Source organism: Colias croceus, chromosome Z (genome assembly GCF_905220415.1).
Source record: "Colias croceus chromosome Z, ilColCroc2.1".
Taxonomy (NCBI): Eukaryota; Metazoa; Arthropoda; class Insecta; order Lepidoptera; family Pieridae; genus Colias; species Colias croceus.
The window spans coordinates 14,197,346-14,213,881 of record NC_059568.1 but is presented as its reverse complement, the minus strand read 5'-3'; the positions used below and the strand labels follow the sequence as shown (position 1 = coordinate 14,213,881).

Genomic DNA, 16,536 nt, shown 5'->3' with positions numbered 1-16,536 from the left:
CCGCCAAAAGTGGCCACTTTTGGCGGTAATCAAAAGTTCTCCTAATTTACCGAATGCAAAATAATGAAAAGTAATACCAAAAATACTACAAGTAATATACTAGCAAAGTACCGAGCTAGATTTTTTAAATTTGATCTGGTTTAGGAGTAAAAAAATAAAATGTTGGGGGGGCGCTAGTTTCGGTGGTGTAGTCGCCGTGTTTCCACAACTATACGCTGTCGTCTATGAGCATACAAACTATTATAATTACCTCGCAACAATCAAAAAAGAGACGACCTGGTCCGAGTGGCAGGGAGCCGCTGGATGCAGGCCGCCGGTGACTGGTCGTACTGGAAATCCTTGAGGGAGGCCTTTGTCCAGCAGTGGACGCCCCACGGCTGAAACGACGACGACGACGACGACGACGAAACAAAAAAGCTCCATAAAGTCAAAGGATAAAGCTAAGCCATACACATCAAACGTACCGCAACACGAAATCAGTTTCAACGTAACGTTAACAGAGAGAAGTTGGTAAGTTCGTTACGGATCGGGGACCGTCCCCCGGTGCGTGGCGGAAACTTTATAGAACCGTGTCGTATGCTGATTTCAATGTGGTGGGAAATTTCAATTGACCTTCTGGGAAGGATGGGTGATTATTTTTTAATGTAGAGTGATAAACAGGTTATGTGTAAGTGGGAATTGTGGTAGATTTTGTTTTGTAAACGTATTATGATAATCTATAGTAATAATCTTCTGTACTAATATTATAAAGCTTAAGAGGTTGTTTGTTTGTTCGAACGCGCTAATCTCAGGAACTACTGGTACGATTTGAAAAATTATTTCGGTGTTAGATAGCCCTAAGACCAACAGGAGCGGAGTCACCCGGGTGAAACCGCGAAGCGCAGCTAATAATATGACATATTATATACATATTACATACACTATACAGCTTTTTCTTTTTGTGATCAAGGTAGGTTATTTAAACACTAATATTACATTAATATTATATACAATAAAAATATTATATATTTTACTAAACCCGCAAAATTGTAAACAACCGTAACAAGAAAAACAATACACCGATTCTCCGAGTATTTGTCGAGATTCTCTTATGAACAAGAAAGTTATCCACATCAAATATTAGGCTCGTTTTATTTAAGAGCAATAGAGTCATACAATCTGAGGTTTCTTTAATCTCATGTCATCACAATACATTTTATTAAGCTATGGTAATATTCTTAATAGGAAATTATTTAATTATTTGCTTACTTGAATGATTAACTGTCCTCTCTGCGTTTATGATTCATCCTGAATTTGGTACTTACAAAAATGGTCCTTTAGCTAAAGATATAAGCCACATTTTGTCACGAAAGCTAATATGCTTTCGTGACAAAATGACATACCTATGGATTGTAATTTTGTATTGGGACAGTCCATACACTTATTTATATAATACAAAAATGAGAAGCATTTTTACAAATCGTTTTATAAAAGGGCTTTTGAAACATTCTCTTCATCTGGATACTTGAGAATCCAACCTCGTTCTTTTTGCAAGGAATTGGAAAATTCTGTTTATTGAAAAGATTGAAGTTTTCTTCAAGATCGTTTAATATATTTTTTTAAAGGAACATAGGGATATAGGATTTTCGTTTTTGACAATCTGATAAAATAATAATAATCTGATCCGTGGCTTTATTATAAACTAATTTTCCACCTGCGGTTTTGCCCGCGTTTTGAAAAAAAAACCCGCATAGTTCCCGTTCCGGAATGAAACCTATCCTATGCGGTAATCCAAGTTACCCTTTATATGTGTGCTAAATTTCATTGTAAACGGTTCAATAGTATTTGCGTGAAATAGTAACAAAGACACACACACATCCTCACAAACTTTAGATTTATAATATTAGTAGGATTGAATGTATGACAAACTTTCAGAGTAATTTATTGTTCCAACAAAATTATTTAATTACCTTCTCGATGTTTTTACTATAATTATTTAAAAAATGTTGTCAGCATAAAGCTTAGAAGTGTGTAAATGGTTTATAGGAGCTTCTGAAAGAATAAACATATATCTCATTACAAATAAACTTAATACAACGCTTTTAAGAAAGCTCCGTTTAATAAATCTCCATTCATATACATATACGCCCATCACACTCTTCACTACCAACAATTCGCTTATTAGTAATTCTATACTCAGCTCGGATTTATAATTTAGATAAGATTGTAGGAGATGGAGATTAGGTCTAGTCTATACGATCCCGTAATCTAACTGATATCTGCTTTGTTCTGTATGAGACGTCACCGCGTCATACGGATCAGGGTAACACATCATCCTCCCAAATTGAATTAGCTCCTCGACCGAATTGTGAATTTTCAACAGAGCGTGTGAACGTGGCCTAAGTCGCAAATAATAATTAATCTGGTTTGAACGCTTCAGTAGTTGCGGACAATTAGGGCCGTAATCGCGTTGGGAATACGCCCTTATCTATATGTTAAAGCTGGAATACACGAGCGGAAAATAGGTTAGGCTGTGTCCACATTGGCACACGTGAGGTCTGGGTCTGAACAGTTTGTAGGTATAAATGTTTACTATCTGGTTTCCGAGTGTGATATTCACCATTTTCAACAAACTGTTGGCATTTTATAAATATAGAGCACCGTATATAATTACAATTTACATTTCGTCTACTATCAGTAAAAAGCTCATTTCTTTGTGCACAGTAATACGAATATAAAGCGTGACTATACGCTTTACAATCTCACGCTCCAATTTCATTTATACACAAATGTAAATAATTGACAGCGGCTTAGTTTGACGAAATGTTTATTTAAACGGGAGGTGACCGCAGAGACGGCGTCAATAAAAATATAGAAAGATTATTGGGTTTTCAAACAATGCTATTAAAATGGGGTGTGAGTGGGGAACGTGAGGTTTTTTTCGTTACGGATATTTCGGTCTCCGCGCTCAAGGCCCGTGATAGAAGCTATGTAATAGCTTAAAATTTAACGGCTGACTTCGAAACACTTTGCACATGTTTGTACTTTAAATTCTAACCATGCTCTTATTTCTTCTACCTACCTAGTAAATCCCTTCTTTGTTTCTAATGAGATTGCTAAAAGTAATATATTCCATTCGCAATTAGACTAGCCATTGAAAACTAACATTACATACGTGACGTCACACATCCTAGGATCGTGCGAGTTTAAACAAGTACGACTAATCAAGCTTAGATGTGTTTCGCATACACTCGGAGAACATAAAACATAATTACATACATACAAATCCACAAATTAGCATAATGCTATCGAGTGTACGCGCTCTGTGAGGCGAGCGACCTAGTTGTAAAAACGCCGAGTTCAATAGAAGTTTGACGTCTGTTATCATTGGATTCCGAGGTTTGAATGAGAAGATTCATTCAGCTGCGTATTGATTGATGTGTCCTGTGATTAATGGTTCGTAAAATTCCGGTGTAAACTCTTTGACTGGTTAGAGTTTTTTTCACTGCGTCAGAGGTGTATTTGTGCGCGTGGGTCTTGTATTAAACCAGTTGTATTTGCAGTTAGTTGCTGCCGTAAAAATTAAGCAGGTCTTGAGGGATTATTGGCTTTTTTGTTTGAATAAAAGGATAGATAGTGTTTTGTATACGGTCATTGTTGATATTGTCTCTAGTAGGTATATAAAATATAATGCTCGCTTTTTATTCGCAGTTCCTTAAAATATTATAAACAAATAGTTCCTTAAAACAAATAGCATATTCAAGTATATGTATCAAGATATAATGTATCCTATTTTGCGTATTCTTTATCAGTCCACATTTTCCTTAAGGATAACAATGCACACACATACTTAACTTGTAAAGCCGGCGCTTTGCGACTGATCTCTCCGATTTTGTCTGATGTCCCACCCTATTGGACTACTAGAGAAGAGACTTGTCTTTATATGCCTATTATCCTTAATAGAAGTGTTGTTTAAACTAAGTACATTTTTATATTTTTGGAAATCTAATATATTTTTTTAAGGAAAATAGGTAGGCTTAGAGATGTAATAATATGGCGTAAGAAGTATAATATTATCTAGAAAACTACGTAGTTTGTCGATATTTCTATGTGATATTTTGACGGTCACAAAAATGTCTGATAATATATTTTAAAAGTGCGTCGAATGCAGAGTGTATTTCATGATCAGATAAATGTAGGTTACCTCGTTTCTATATGAACTGAAAACATGTTATAATTTTATATTGGGAAATCTTTTTTATTCAAATAATATTTAATTAAAATTTCACTTTCTTTCACTTAGGGCGGCCGTACACGGACCGCTTCAAGCAGTTGAGACCGACCGCTTGAAGCCGCGACCGCGCGGTGAACTATAGGCATTCATTAACCGCCGTACACGTGACGGCTCGTGCCGTCGCGACCGCTTCAAGCCGTCAACTGCATGATGAAATTCCACCGTGCCGTTGACGGCTCGCGAGCGGTCGTGAGGCATACACTGACTGCTCGAGCCGTTAACTGCGCTAGAGCCGTCGACGGCTCCCTCCCCCCTGAAAATCAATGACTTGACTAGTCAAAAAAATCAACCGCTCGAGCGGTTGGTAGCGACGGCTCGAGCGGTCAACAACCGACGGCTCGAGCAGTTGACGCCGACCGCTCGAGCCGTCCGTGTACGGCGCTCAGCCGTTAACTGCTCGAGCGGTCCGTGTACGGCCGCCCTTAGATATTACGGCCTGATAATTATACTTTATACAATAAACGGTCTGATACTCGCGAATGCGTTTTAATTCTTAAATAGCAATAGACTTTTCTAATTGTCCACGCTGTTTGACTGATACAAACAACTATATTTCCTCAAATAAAATTTCGTTTTCAATCTTTATTACACCATTAGTTACCTATTTAGTTTTTCACAGTTCTACGCTAATTGAACTGAAAAATCTTCATACAGATTACCGATTAGCGTCTTCGAATGTATGTAAACTATTATATTTTGTTCGCAGCATCCTGTTCGCTGACATCTGCGGCTTCACCTCACTATCTGACCAATGCACGGCCGAGGAACTAGTTCGCCTTCTGAATGAACTGTTTGCACGGTAAGTATCTACCATTTAAACCCCTGACCCCTTTGACCCTCACATACAATGGGCAGCGTTGGCCCAAAAAAAATATGGTCGACGTTTGCCGCTATTACAACGATTACGAATAAACAATATCTACTGGGACCTCTTCACAATGGGTAACGCGTTGGCCAAACAAATGATCGTCAATGTTTGCAGCCATTACTGCGATTATGATAAAACATTTGCAATGACGGCCGATCATAGACATTTAGACCCTCTACTCTATCTTGATTGCCTCAACTCGGCCAACACTGCCCACTGTCAAGAAGACCCAAAATACTCTAAAATAATAGGAACCTGGAGATACATATCGTTTTGCTTACTAGTCCTACACATCTGCAAACGTTCGTGTAATGAAATGTCAGTGCTATGGGTGGTGGTAGCACTTACCATCAGGCCACCAGCCCTTTTATTGACATAAAATACCTTTTCAAAAATCAGAAATATGTTCGCTGTGTTACTATCATAATGAGCGTCGATTACAGTCTAACCAGCTCCACTGCTGCATTTCATTGAAACAAAAGTGCGTTTCTGCAACCGTGGACCCCGTAAAAAGGCCTCAGGTAATTACTGTCTGAGATTATTCTACAAGGGTAATGTTTCGAACATTTTCGTGAATGAAAGAGGTTCTCAATTCTAACTTGTAATTTAATTTAAAAATGTTAAGAAAATCTTTATTTGGTAATACCTACTGTATGGGGCAGATAATTTAAAATATGTTATGAATATTAAAAATCTTAAAAGTGTTTAGTAATAAAAGACATTGATAACTGAAAGTCCTCGGAATCTACAGCTCGAAACCTTATATTTAATAATACCAGTTAATATAATAAAACACTCTATGGATTGTTTCTTTTAAATGCACATAGTAAAACATAGATTACAAGGAAAATTTAAAAATAACAGAAGGCTTCCAATGTTGTTTTTGTTATAAGAATGTTTTGCCAAGGAACCCGTCGTTTTCTTTATAAATAATATCATCGTAATATTTTCGGTATTAGTATATTTTATGACATAAAAATATTACTGTGAAAATTATTTTTAATAGGAATTGATAAGTAGCGGAAACAAAATCGCTACTTAAAAGAAATTGGTACTTACAAGGAAATGGTAAAAGAGGTTACTTCCTGCATCTTAAAAAATAATTTAAACCAACATCGCAAAATGATTTACAATATTGTAAGTAACTTGGCAAAACAATAGGACGTATTATTTTAATTATCTCTTATTGCCTTTAGTGCAGTTAGTTTTACGTTTGACTAATGACATCCCTTGATGTTAGCAAACGTCTGCGATACTGTGAATCTAATCAAGCATGAAGTACATTGCTTTTTAAATAACAACGACATGGCAACTTTGTCCTACGTGGCAAGCAAGTGTATTATATAAACTGTAAAACATCGCACGGTACCAAGTGAGCACGGAGACAAATGGCCTCTTAATGGTTCACTTTAAACGCTTTCATTGTTAACACCTCTCTCATTTCGGTTTTCTTATCATTTTTGTTGTCATCAGTGACGGAGGTAGGCTTTTAAATGTAAAGATAGTTTCTGTAATAGACAGTGATAAAAATCTCTTTGTACAATAAACGAGTGGCCAAAGATTATATTGAATGTATCTTCCCTCTCGCAAAAAGGAACATCACAAATCTTCTGATTATCTATACTAATAAGTATTATAAAGCTGAAGAGTTTGTTTGTTTATTTAAATGCGATAATGTCATGAACTACTGGTCCGGTTTGTAAAATTCTTTCTGAGTTAGATAGTTCAATTATCGAGGAAGGCTATAATATAATATTATTATCATCACGTTAATATAAGGAGGAGCGGAGCAATGCGGGTAAAACCACTGGGCACAGCTCGATATAAAATATTTTAAGCTATTGCATAGCTTCTATCGCGAGCACTCCGACGGGCACGGAGGTGTGGCTTGAAGGCATGCTATGCAATAGCTTTACCGCGGCAGTCCCCTAGTGCCACACGTATTTTTTTCTTCTTGCAATATATCAACAATTAGCTAAGAAGATCAAGTTAATATGAAATGGTACGTGAAAAGAAAACATCTACATATTATTATGTATGCCGGCAAGACTTGTAAACTGTCGACATTGGAACTACATATTTCATAATACGCGATGAGAGATATTAGTATCGAATATAGGGGATTGATACACATTTGGCTCTGAGCATGCATAAGACATCAGGGCTGAATACATATTGAGAATTATATTGGAAATGGCAGAGATATTTGATAACCGCTCATATGCTTTGTGCAACCACAGTTGCAAAAATGAAATACGCTAAATTGCTTCCGAAAAAAATAAAGGTAGCCTACTTTGCTAGTGCTCTGGAACGTGCGCCGCGCGTTCGACCCACCGCTATTAAAACTTAATTTATGAGTTCCGCGAGAGGAGTACTTCAAATATATTGATTATAATCGATTGCTATTGAAATAATACTATACAAATCTGTATTATTTTAACAATATATGATTACCGTATACCTTTAAAAGTTATGAAATCGTCTAAAGTCCACTAACTTTTAAAGTCGTCTTAATTACATATTTATTACAACGGTCACTAAAATATTACTTTATAACAATAAAATACATACTCAAATTTCGACGGACCGAAGGACGTTTTTTAAAAAGACAAGATTTAATTTAAACGTCTTTAATATGTGCTCTCTACATCCAGAATGAAAACTTAAACTATAAACTTATCGTTAAACAAAAATGCAACGCTGCAATCTATGTTCTAAGAAATACAAAATGCATTAAGGCGATGCAGGGTGGCCGTAGTTATGCTGCGTTAACAAATACGATATCACATGCATGTACTGCGGGTTGCCCCGACATAACTCCTCCATCCTCAGTTTCAAGAGAATCTGAAGGATTTTCTTGAATACATATTTTTCTTAATTTAGACTTAATTACTACCACAATTACAATTATAATTACGATTAATACAAAAGTTATAATGTTAATCACTCCGACGGCACTATTCACTGTACTACTAAACTGGTTTTCACTATTTTCACTATTTTCAATTAAATGCCTAAGCATATTTATGTCAGTTAAATTTGCACCCTTCAGGTTAACAGGCTTCCTGTCGGTCGGGAAGTTCATCAAATTTGGTAATATAATTTTTGGTAAACTTGGGTATATAATATCAATTCCATTTACTTCATATTTCTTTAGTGTTATATCTCCGATTTTCACGTAACAGCCAGTCTCGTCTAACGTCAATAAATAGGTACCATGAAGGAATTCTTGGGTTACCTCGTTTTCACAGACCTTGGTAAGTACTGTTTCCACATTTACGTATAGTATCCATCTATTTGGCAGAACATTGTCGATTTTCACGTCATCTATGGAAATGGGAATCGGCTGACAACTGGAAACATTTGTAGATAGCCGCAAAAGATCAGCTAAACAATCGTCTTTATATAATGTTGATGTCAGTATTTCCGGGCATAGGAACCGGTCTTCATCTATTTCTTTGCATGGTTGTGAAAGTGGCATGGTTTTCAACCCCTTCACAAGGACATATGGGTATTTGGGTAGGATAAGGGAAGTCTGACCTTTTTCTTCGTTAAATATAGGTAAAGGTATTATTTTAAAATATGAATAAATGTCGTCAGTAATTAATGGAATAGTCATTACGAATTTTATTTGACTTTGTTTTACATAAGTTTGTACTTCTATTAATTGTTCAATTTTAAGAACATTATCTAAATTTACTGGAAATGGCAACTTAGAGCTAGTTTCAATGTTTTTTAATAAAAGTAATAATTCCTTAGTATCTACAACGGATTGGTGTAAAAGTTTAATTTTACTAAAAGCTACAGCAGTTTCTATTTCACTTAATCTAACGTAAAGAGACATAAAATTATGTAAGAATGCAGAATATGTATGTATAATTTCATTAGTCCTTTGATGTAAATTTGTGTCATTTAAAAGCGAATCAATTACATTTAGCTTATCCTGGATTGCAATGAAATTGTTATTAGATATTTCAGCTACATTTAATAACGAACCCACCATCTCAGTAACGATCGTCATCTTATGTATTATAGAGTCTTGTTTAGTCTTTAATTTTTCAATAGTGTTTTCAAATTGTATAGCATCTTCGTTGTCGAGGTTACCGGTGATAATTTTTATAACTGAACCAAGTGGATTTAATAAACCACGTTTAGATCTAGAAGACGGAATTAATTGTTCAAATTTATCAATAGTATAATTCATATGATAATCTGTTTGTAATTCTGTTGTAATAAAATCGGAACCTAACGCTTGTATATCAATACAACTATGAACCTGATTCCTAAATGATAGATAACTATTTATATTAAATTCTAAATCGTCATATATTAACTTTAAATCTAAAACCTTAATAACTCTCCATGTGTCATTGCTGACGACTGCATAGCCTTCACGGAGAGGTAGTATTCCGGGGTTCCGTTTAATCTGGTGCAGTTGAAGGCCCTGGTTTTGGATCACGTGGATCGCCAAAATTAGTAACCTGTGGAGGACGCTTAATGTCTTTAATGGGAACTTTAGTCTCACGATGATGCGTTGTTACTGGCACAATATTTCTATGGGTTGGTCCCGTGACTATCGCTTTCTGATACCTAGGCTTATCTTTAGCACGTCTCGTGTTAACTCCTTTAATGTAAACCGAATCTCCTATGTCTATGTTAAAATCATTTTCACCGCCATGCTTATCCTTAATAACCTGCTTCTTATGAATAATTTTGTCTGTAAGGTATTTGTATAAAAATTTAGTACGTTTGTGGTGATCTTTTACAAATTGTTGGGTTAATTGTTTGTTAAAATCTACAGAAAAAGCATTATTAGCCTCTGTATGTCCAAAAACTACTTCAAAGGGAGTTAAACCGGTGGTAGAATGTATTGAATGATTATATGACATAATCGCGTATGTCATGACAGATGCAGCATCAGTTATCTTACGTTCATATTTAGCTATCCTGTAAATTTCTATTATTGTAGAGTGGAATCTTTCTATTAAACCCATGGAATTTGGATTGTGCGGAGTGCCAATATGAAGATCGATTTTGTAATACGAAAGCATTTCTTTCATTAATACATTATTAAACTCAGTGCCGGGATCTGAACTAATTCTATTGGGAATACCATATAAAGAAAAATATTTAATCAAAGCTCGGATAACTTCGTTTGTAGATCGGTTATGGATTTCTATGGCCTGACCTAGTTTACTAAATGCGTCTATAATCGTAAGATAAGCTTTACCGTCTATTGTAAATGAATCGATAAATATTTCCTGAAAAGGTCTAGTTTGTGTTTGGGAAAGTTGTAACTCTGGTTTTAATGGTTTTCGGTCATACTTCATTTTCTTACATACATCACATCCATTTAAAACGCTCGCTATTGTTTGATCCATTTTATTCCAGAAATATACCCGTTTTATGTGTGCTAGTGTTTCCTTAATACCCCTATGACTTGTTTTACCGATATGATATTTCAAAATAATTTCGCGCTGTTCGGTTTCATCATCTACATAAACAACTCGCCTCTTACACTCATACAACTTTACTGAACCCTTTTTGAAAAGTGTGGTAGCCATTTTTGAAAATTCTTTTCTATGTATTGGGCTTTCGAAATAAAAGAAATATTTCAATTTTGGTCTGATGTAACTTAAGAGAAATTGCTTTACGAGATCGGGATTGTCTTCAGGTAAGTGAACCTCTAGTACCTTTTGTAATGGTCTTGATAAGTCTTTTACTGTTGTTTTATTTCTATTCCAGGTATAAACGAGTATCTGATTAGGTTTTGTATCTACAGCTTCATCTAGAATGAGTATGCCTTCCGTATCAAGATCGCGAGCTGAGTGAACCGTCTCTGTATTTTCGCTATTATTACTAGACGCGGTCAAGGTGCTGCTTTCCGCGGTTATTGTACTACTATCAGGCGACGGAATCGAATATGGGGACCTCGGGCGTTTATTTTTAGTGATTGGCATTGTTCGGTCCGAATCAGACGAAATTGTAATCGGCGTCAGGGGTCTGTCACATGTTTCAGCCTGATCGTTACTAACTTTTACTATTTCGTCTATTACATCGGTTAAGTGTTTTTGAAGGTTTCGCTCCTTCTCGTCTACGTTAACTTTCATTGACACGTCGTCATTTTCAGTCAATGCATTAACCTTAATTCGAGACAAGGCATCCGCGTTGCTATTTTGCTTTCCGTTTTTATATAAAACATCAAAATCAAATTCGGATAAACGTAATTTCCAACGTGTAATTTTACTATTTGGTTCATCTATTGATTTAATCCAAGCTAAAGGTCGATGATCGGTGTAAATTGTAAATCTTTTTCCGTACAAATAAGGCCTAAAGTGCTTTACAGCCCAGACTATTGCTAACATTTCTTTTTCGATAGTACTATATCGAGTCTCTGCCTCATTTAATGTTCTGCTAGCGTATGCAACTGGTTTGTCACTACCGACTGAACCTTGTGATAGTACCGCACCAATTGCAAAGTTAGAAGCGTCAGTGGTAAGTATAAAAGGTTTATCGAAATCGGGAAACTGTAAAAGCGGAGCATTGGTAAGTAATTCTTTACAACGTTCAAATGCATTGATATATTCACTATTGTTAATATTAATCTTATTTTTCTTTTTCAGACATGACGTCATTGGTTGGGTGATTTTCGCGAAATCTTTTATAAACTTTCTATAATATCCGACAAGTCCGAGGAAACTTTTAATTTCCGTGCTGGTTTGCGGTAATGGGAATTTAAGTACTGCTTCAATTTTATCGTTGTTAGGCTTAAGGCCGTCCTTAGTTATGGTGTGTCCTAAATATAAGACTTCTTTGCGTAAAAATTCACACTTATCTAAAGTAACTTTAAGGTTCGTATTTCTGAGTCTATCAAATATTTTGCGCAATTTAGAAATATGTTCTTGGAGGCTGGACGAGTACACAATTATGTCATCGAGGTAAACTAAGCAGTGAATACCCTGTAGGCCGCGTAGCACGTTATCCATGGCCCTTTGAAACGTAGCCGGTGCTGTTTTGAGGCCAAACGGCATGCGTTTAAATTCGTAATGTCCGGACTGCGTGGTGAATGCTGTTTTAGGTATATCAGAAGGATTTACCTCTATCTGATGATAGCCAGATGCAAGGTCAATGGTACTGAAATACGTAGATTTGCCTAACTTATCGAACAAATCTGTAATATTTGGCAGGGGATATTTATCGTCAATTGTAATTTCATTTAAACGACGGTAGTCAATCACCATCCTAAATTTACGTTCGCCTGATGCATCTATCTTCTTAGGCACTAAGTGTACCGGAGCACTCCAAGGCGAGTGAGACTCCTGAATAACGTTATCATTTAATAATTTATCTACTTGATTCTGAATTTCCTGATTTTGGGCAAACGGGTGTCGATACGGACGAATATAAATCGGATTTTCATTGATCGTGCGTATATCATGTTTCACTTGGTTAGTAAATGAAAGAGGGATCTTGTCGCAATAGAATATATCACGATATTCATAACAGAGTTTACTAATAAGTTCGCGTTCTTCTTTATTGGTGTGTTCTAGCCGTAATTTCGATAGATTCTCTTTTAAAGCATCGTCTATTTCGCAGTTGTTTACATCACACGTGTTAACTATACATTCATCTTCGTGCAACGTAACTTGAAACGGCTCGGTAATAGAAATTTTAAAACTTTCATCGGAATAATTTTGAATAACAGTATGTGCAAAAAAGTTTTCACATTTAACTATCGCTGCTGGCATACGAACGCTTTCACGAAAAGTCTGAAAATCTAATATAGCGTCACCGTTTTGTAGGTTAGTTGGAATTGATACTCTAGTTTCTGATCGAGGTTCTAAGGTGATTTCTAACGGAGGATTATATATAATCGGTATTTTGGCGTTACATGTTTCTAAAATTTGGTGTTTCATATTAATATTTGCATCTAGTTTCTTAAGTAAATCAGATCCGATTAATCCATCGTACCTACTGTCTACATTGTATACATAAAATTTGTGGGGAAGTGTGCTTCTAAAAGTTTTTAATAACGGAATTACTATAACTTCATCATGAGTGCTTTGCGCATGGGTACTAACAACTGTGAATTGTTCATACTGTTTATGATCTCTAAAATATTCTTCCGCTTTGGCTGGACTTATAAAAGAACGGCTGCTTCCTGTATCTATGAGAAACTTTGCTTTTATTTCGGGAACTATAATATGTGGTAATTTTAAGATGCTGTCACAATAATTTAAATTAATTATTTCACCGTCTCGTCGGAGGCCGGTAACGGAAAATTTTCGTTGTTGTCATTAAAATTACTTTCAGTTACTTCCGGATCGGTATATTCGTATAACTCGTTCGCGGCTTCTTCGTTATAATCTAAGGTTGAGTTATCGTAATTTTCATAATTTGGCTCATCGCAGTAGTACAGATTATGAGTTACGTTTTGCCTCATAGGTGCCGTACGCATTGATACATCGCTATTTAAGCCGGGGTTCGGTGCCTGGGCATGTTGTATGCCAAATTTAAAACGAGGTTGGGCTGTTTGTTGATTTGGGATTCCAAGTTTATAACCGGAATTTTGAAAAGGTCGCAATTGGTGGTTATTATTAGATTGTGTGCCAAATTTATAGCCTTGGGCTTGTGGTGTTTGCCTTAACTGTTGAATAAAATTTGGTCGAGGTGGTTGCATTAAATTTGGTCGAGGTTGTTGAGCGAAATTCGGTCTATAACCAATTGGCTGTTGAGGACTGCCGTATTTAAAGTTTTGATTTAAAGGCATCGTACTGAAATTAGGTTTTAATGGATTTTGGAAAGTGTTTTGAGTTATAGGTTTTGGCTTACTAATCTTTGCGTTATATTGTTGTATAAAATTTACTTCTTCTGTAACTACGCTAAGTGCATTTTCTAAGTTTGTACAACCCCTTAATCTAACAATCCGGATCATGTCCTCCGGGAGGTTGTACAGAAAAACATTTAACGCAGTATTATTGTATATGATCATCTTCGCGGCTTTAACTCCTTCATCCGTGAGGCGGTTTACTTTTGAAAATAGGGAGCTTTTAACATTTTGTATTCTGTGGCAAAACTGTATGTAACTTTCACCTTGTTTTATTTTTAACCCTTCTAATTCTAGTGCGATACATTCTTCCGATCGCGGGTCTCCGAAATGTTGGGTAAGTATTTCCTTTAATTCAGTCCATGAAGTTATATTTTGGTAATCACTAAGCAGTGAAGCTGCCTTACCGATAAGCCTACTCGTTATGGCATGATATACATATAAGTTTTGTGCGTTATTGTTCGCATCTTGGAATGATCTTATAATGTATTCGCTTTTATTGATAAATAGGTTTAACAGTTTTTCATCTCCATCAAATTTGGGGATGATACATAGTATTTCTCTTGGTATGAGTTTAATCTCTTCCATTTTGGTTCTTTTAGTTAGTTTTAGCGATTAAAACTCTAAATATAATAAAGATAACACTATTTTTTACTAATAACTAACACTTAAAATTAAACACTAAAAATTACGACTTATCACGATAATTGTAACGAACAAAATCAAATAATCGTAATGATTAGGCCGACTATTTTGGGTCGGGGATTTCGTGAAAACAGGGAATGTGAAAAACAGGAGTGAAGAGGTTTACTCACAGACTGCTCGCTCCCATGTCCTTCACTTATGATCCTGGATGCTCGTCCTTGAGGTCACAGTACGCGTTTCACTTCAGCGATTGAGTTTTACGCGTACGCGTCGCGGGAGAATTATTTATTTGGTTCGAGGATACTCGTACAAGCACCGCACTATCACAGATCCTTTCGGCTATAGTGTTAGCTCGGCAGCAGGATATTATCGAGTATCCTACCGGCTGCGCCACTCAAATTTCGACGGACCGAAGGACGTTTTTTAAAAAGACAAGATTTAATTTAAACGTCTTTAATATGTGCTCTCTACATCCAGAATGAAAACTTAAACTATAAACTTATCGTTAAACAAAAATGCAACGCTGCAATCTATGTTCTAAGAAATACAAAATGCATTAAGGCGATGCAGGGTGGCCGTAGTTATGCTGCGTTAACAAATACGATATCACATGCATGTACTGCGGGTTGCCCCGACATAACTACATGTTAGAGAATAATTTGGTAAGTAAACACGAGTAGAAATCAATAAAATACAACAATTACGGCATATTTTAACACTTCCTTCTAAGACACGTAAGATACAAACTAAGATATTCTCAAAATTCTGTTTGAAAGGTTGGTAGTATTGGGTAGAAATAGATGAATCAATTAGTTGTCTTTGGTTTAAATACGTAAAAATTAGACTCTGAGAGTATGAAATAAGGTTTATAATCAATTGAAATAAGAAAGTCGCTTTGCAACCACAGTTGCACGAAACAAGATTTGCGATCGTGTTATTGCAACTGTGGATGCACGGAACAAAGCAAGGGGTCATTTTTTTTTTCTGAAGCATATGAGCGGATAAGATTCTTGACAAAGTTTCAACCCTGTATAGCATTAGCATTTGAATTACTTCGAACATGGCTTGCAGAATGTAGGTATTAATGTGTTCTAACATTACTTGTGTCTTATTGTAAAAGCTGTTCGGATAAGATAGCTAATAATAGGATGCAGTAGTATTAGCTTTTAGTTAGGTACTAGGTATTCATAATTTTCAAAAAATTTTACCAAGTTTCATTCAGGTTTATACGATTCTCTGTGATGGGTTAATGAGTCACAAACACTGATTACTTCAAAATTAACTTTATTTCTAAGTAAAAAATACCGGAATCACATACAGTCACTATAATGTCACAGAGCAGAGAGAAAAACCACAGAGCAAGCGTAAGCTGGTGTTGCAAGGCGCAAAGTTCAAAATTACAAAATTATATTTAACACTCTGAAACCGCTAGGAAGAAATACTAGTTAAATAAAGTATAATCGAAGAAGACAGTAAGTTCAGGGTCTTTGACCGACAAATTAAGTCCCAACTTTTCATAAGAGCCAACACAAACCCTGTTAAGTTACGGCTTGTCCGCTTTATTCGTCACATTATTAAACCATAAACTCCGGGTTAAAATTAACTTCAGATATAACCACGCTTTTATTGCCATCTGGTTACCTTTAAAAATTACATTGCTCTGAGGAATTATGTAAAAGCTAAAAGTTGTTTCTTTTGTATGACTTTCTTTAATGCTCGTAATTGGTCGGCGTTATGAATATTAATAATGGAAGAAATTGTGAAGACTTTGTATATTAATTTTTGAAGGCGTTTAAATTGTTATTATAATAATTAAATTTTTGATTGAAGCTTGTGTTCTGTTGAGACATAGATGTGAGAGATATTAGTCTAAGAAATAAATAGATAATTTACAAAATAGATACCTCAAAGTACACGCAATCA

The 16,536-nt window shown here is 35.7% G+C and overlaps 1 protein-coding gene across 1 annotated transcript in view; it reads left to right on the top strand.

The window, feature by feature from the left end:
* LOC123705545 (adenylate cyclase type 6) overlaps positions 1–16,536 on the top strand; it is a 229,186-nt gene that overhangs the window by 177,201 nt on the left and 35,449 nt on the right. Inside the window, exon 12 of the mRNA XM_045654375.1 lies at positions 4,980–5,072. Coding sequence (XP_045510331.1) covers positions 4,980–5,072 — 93 coding nt within the window. The remainder of the gene's footprint in view (positions 1–4,979; positions 5,073–16,536) is intronic.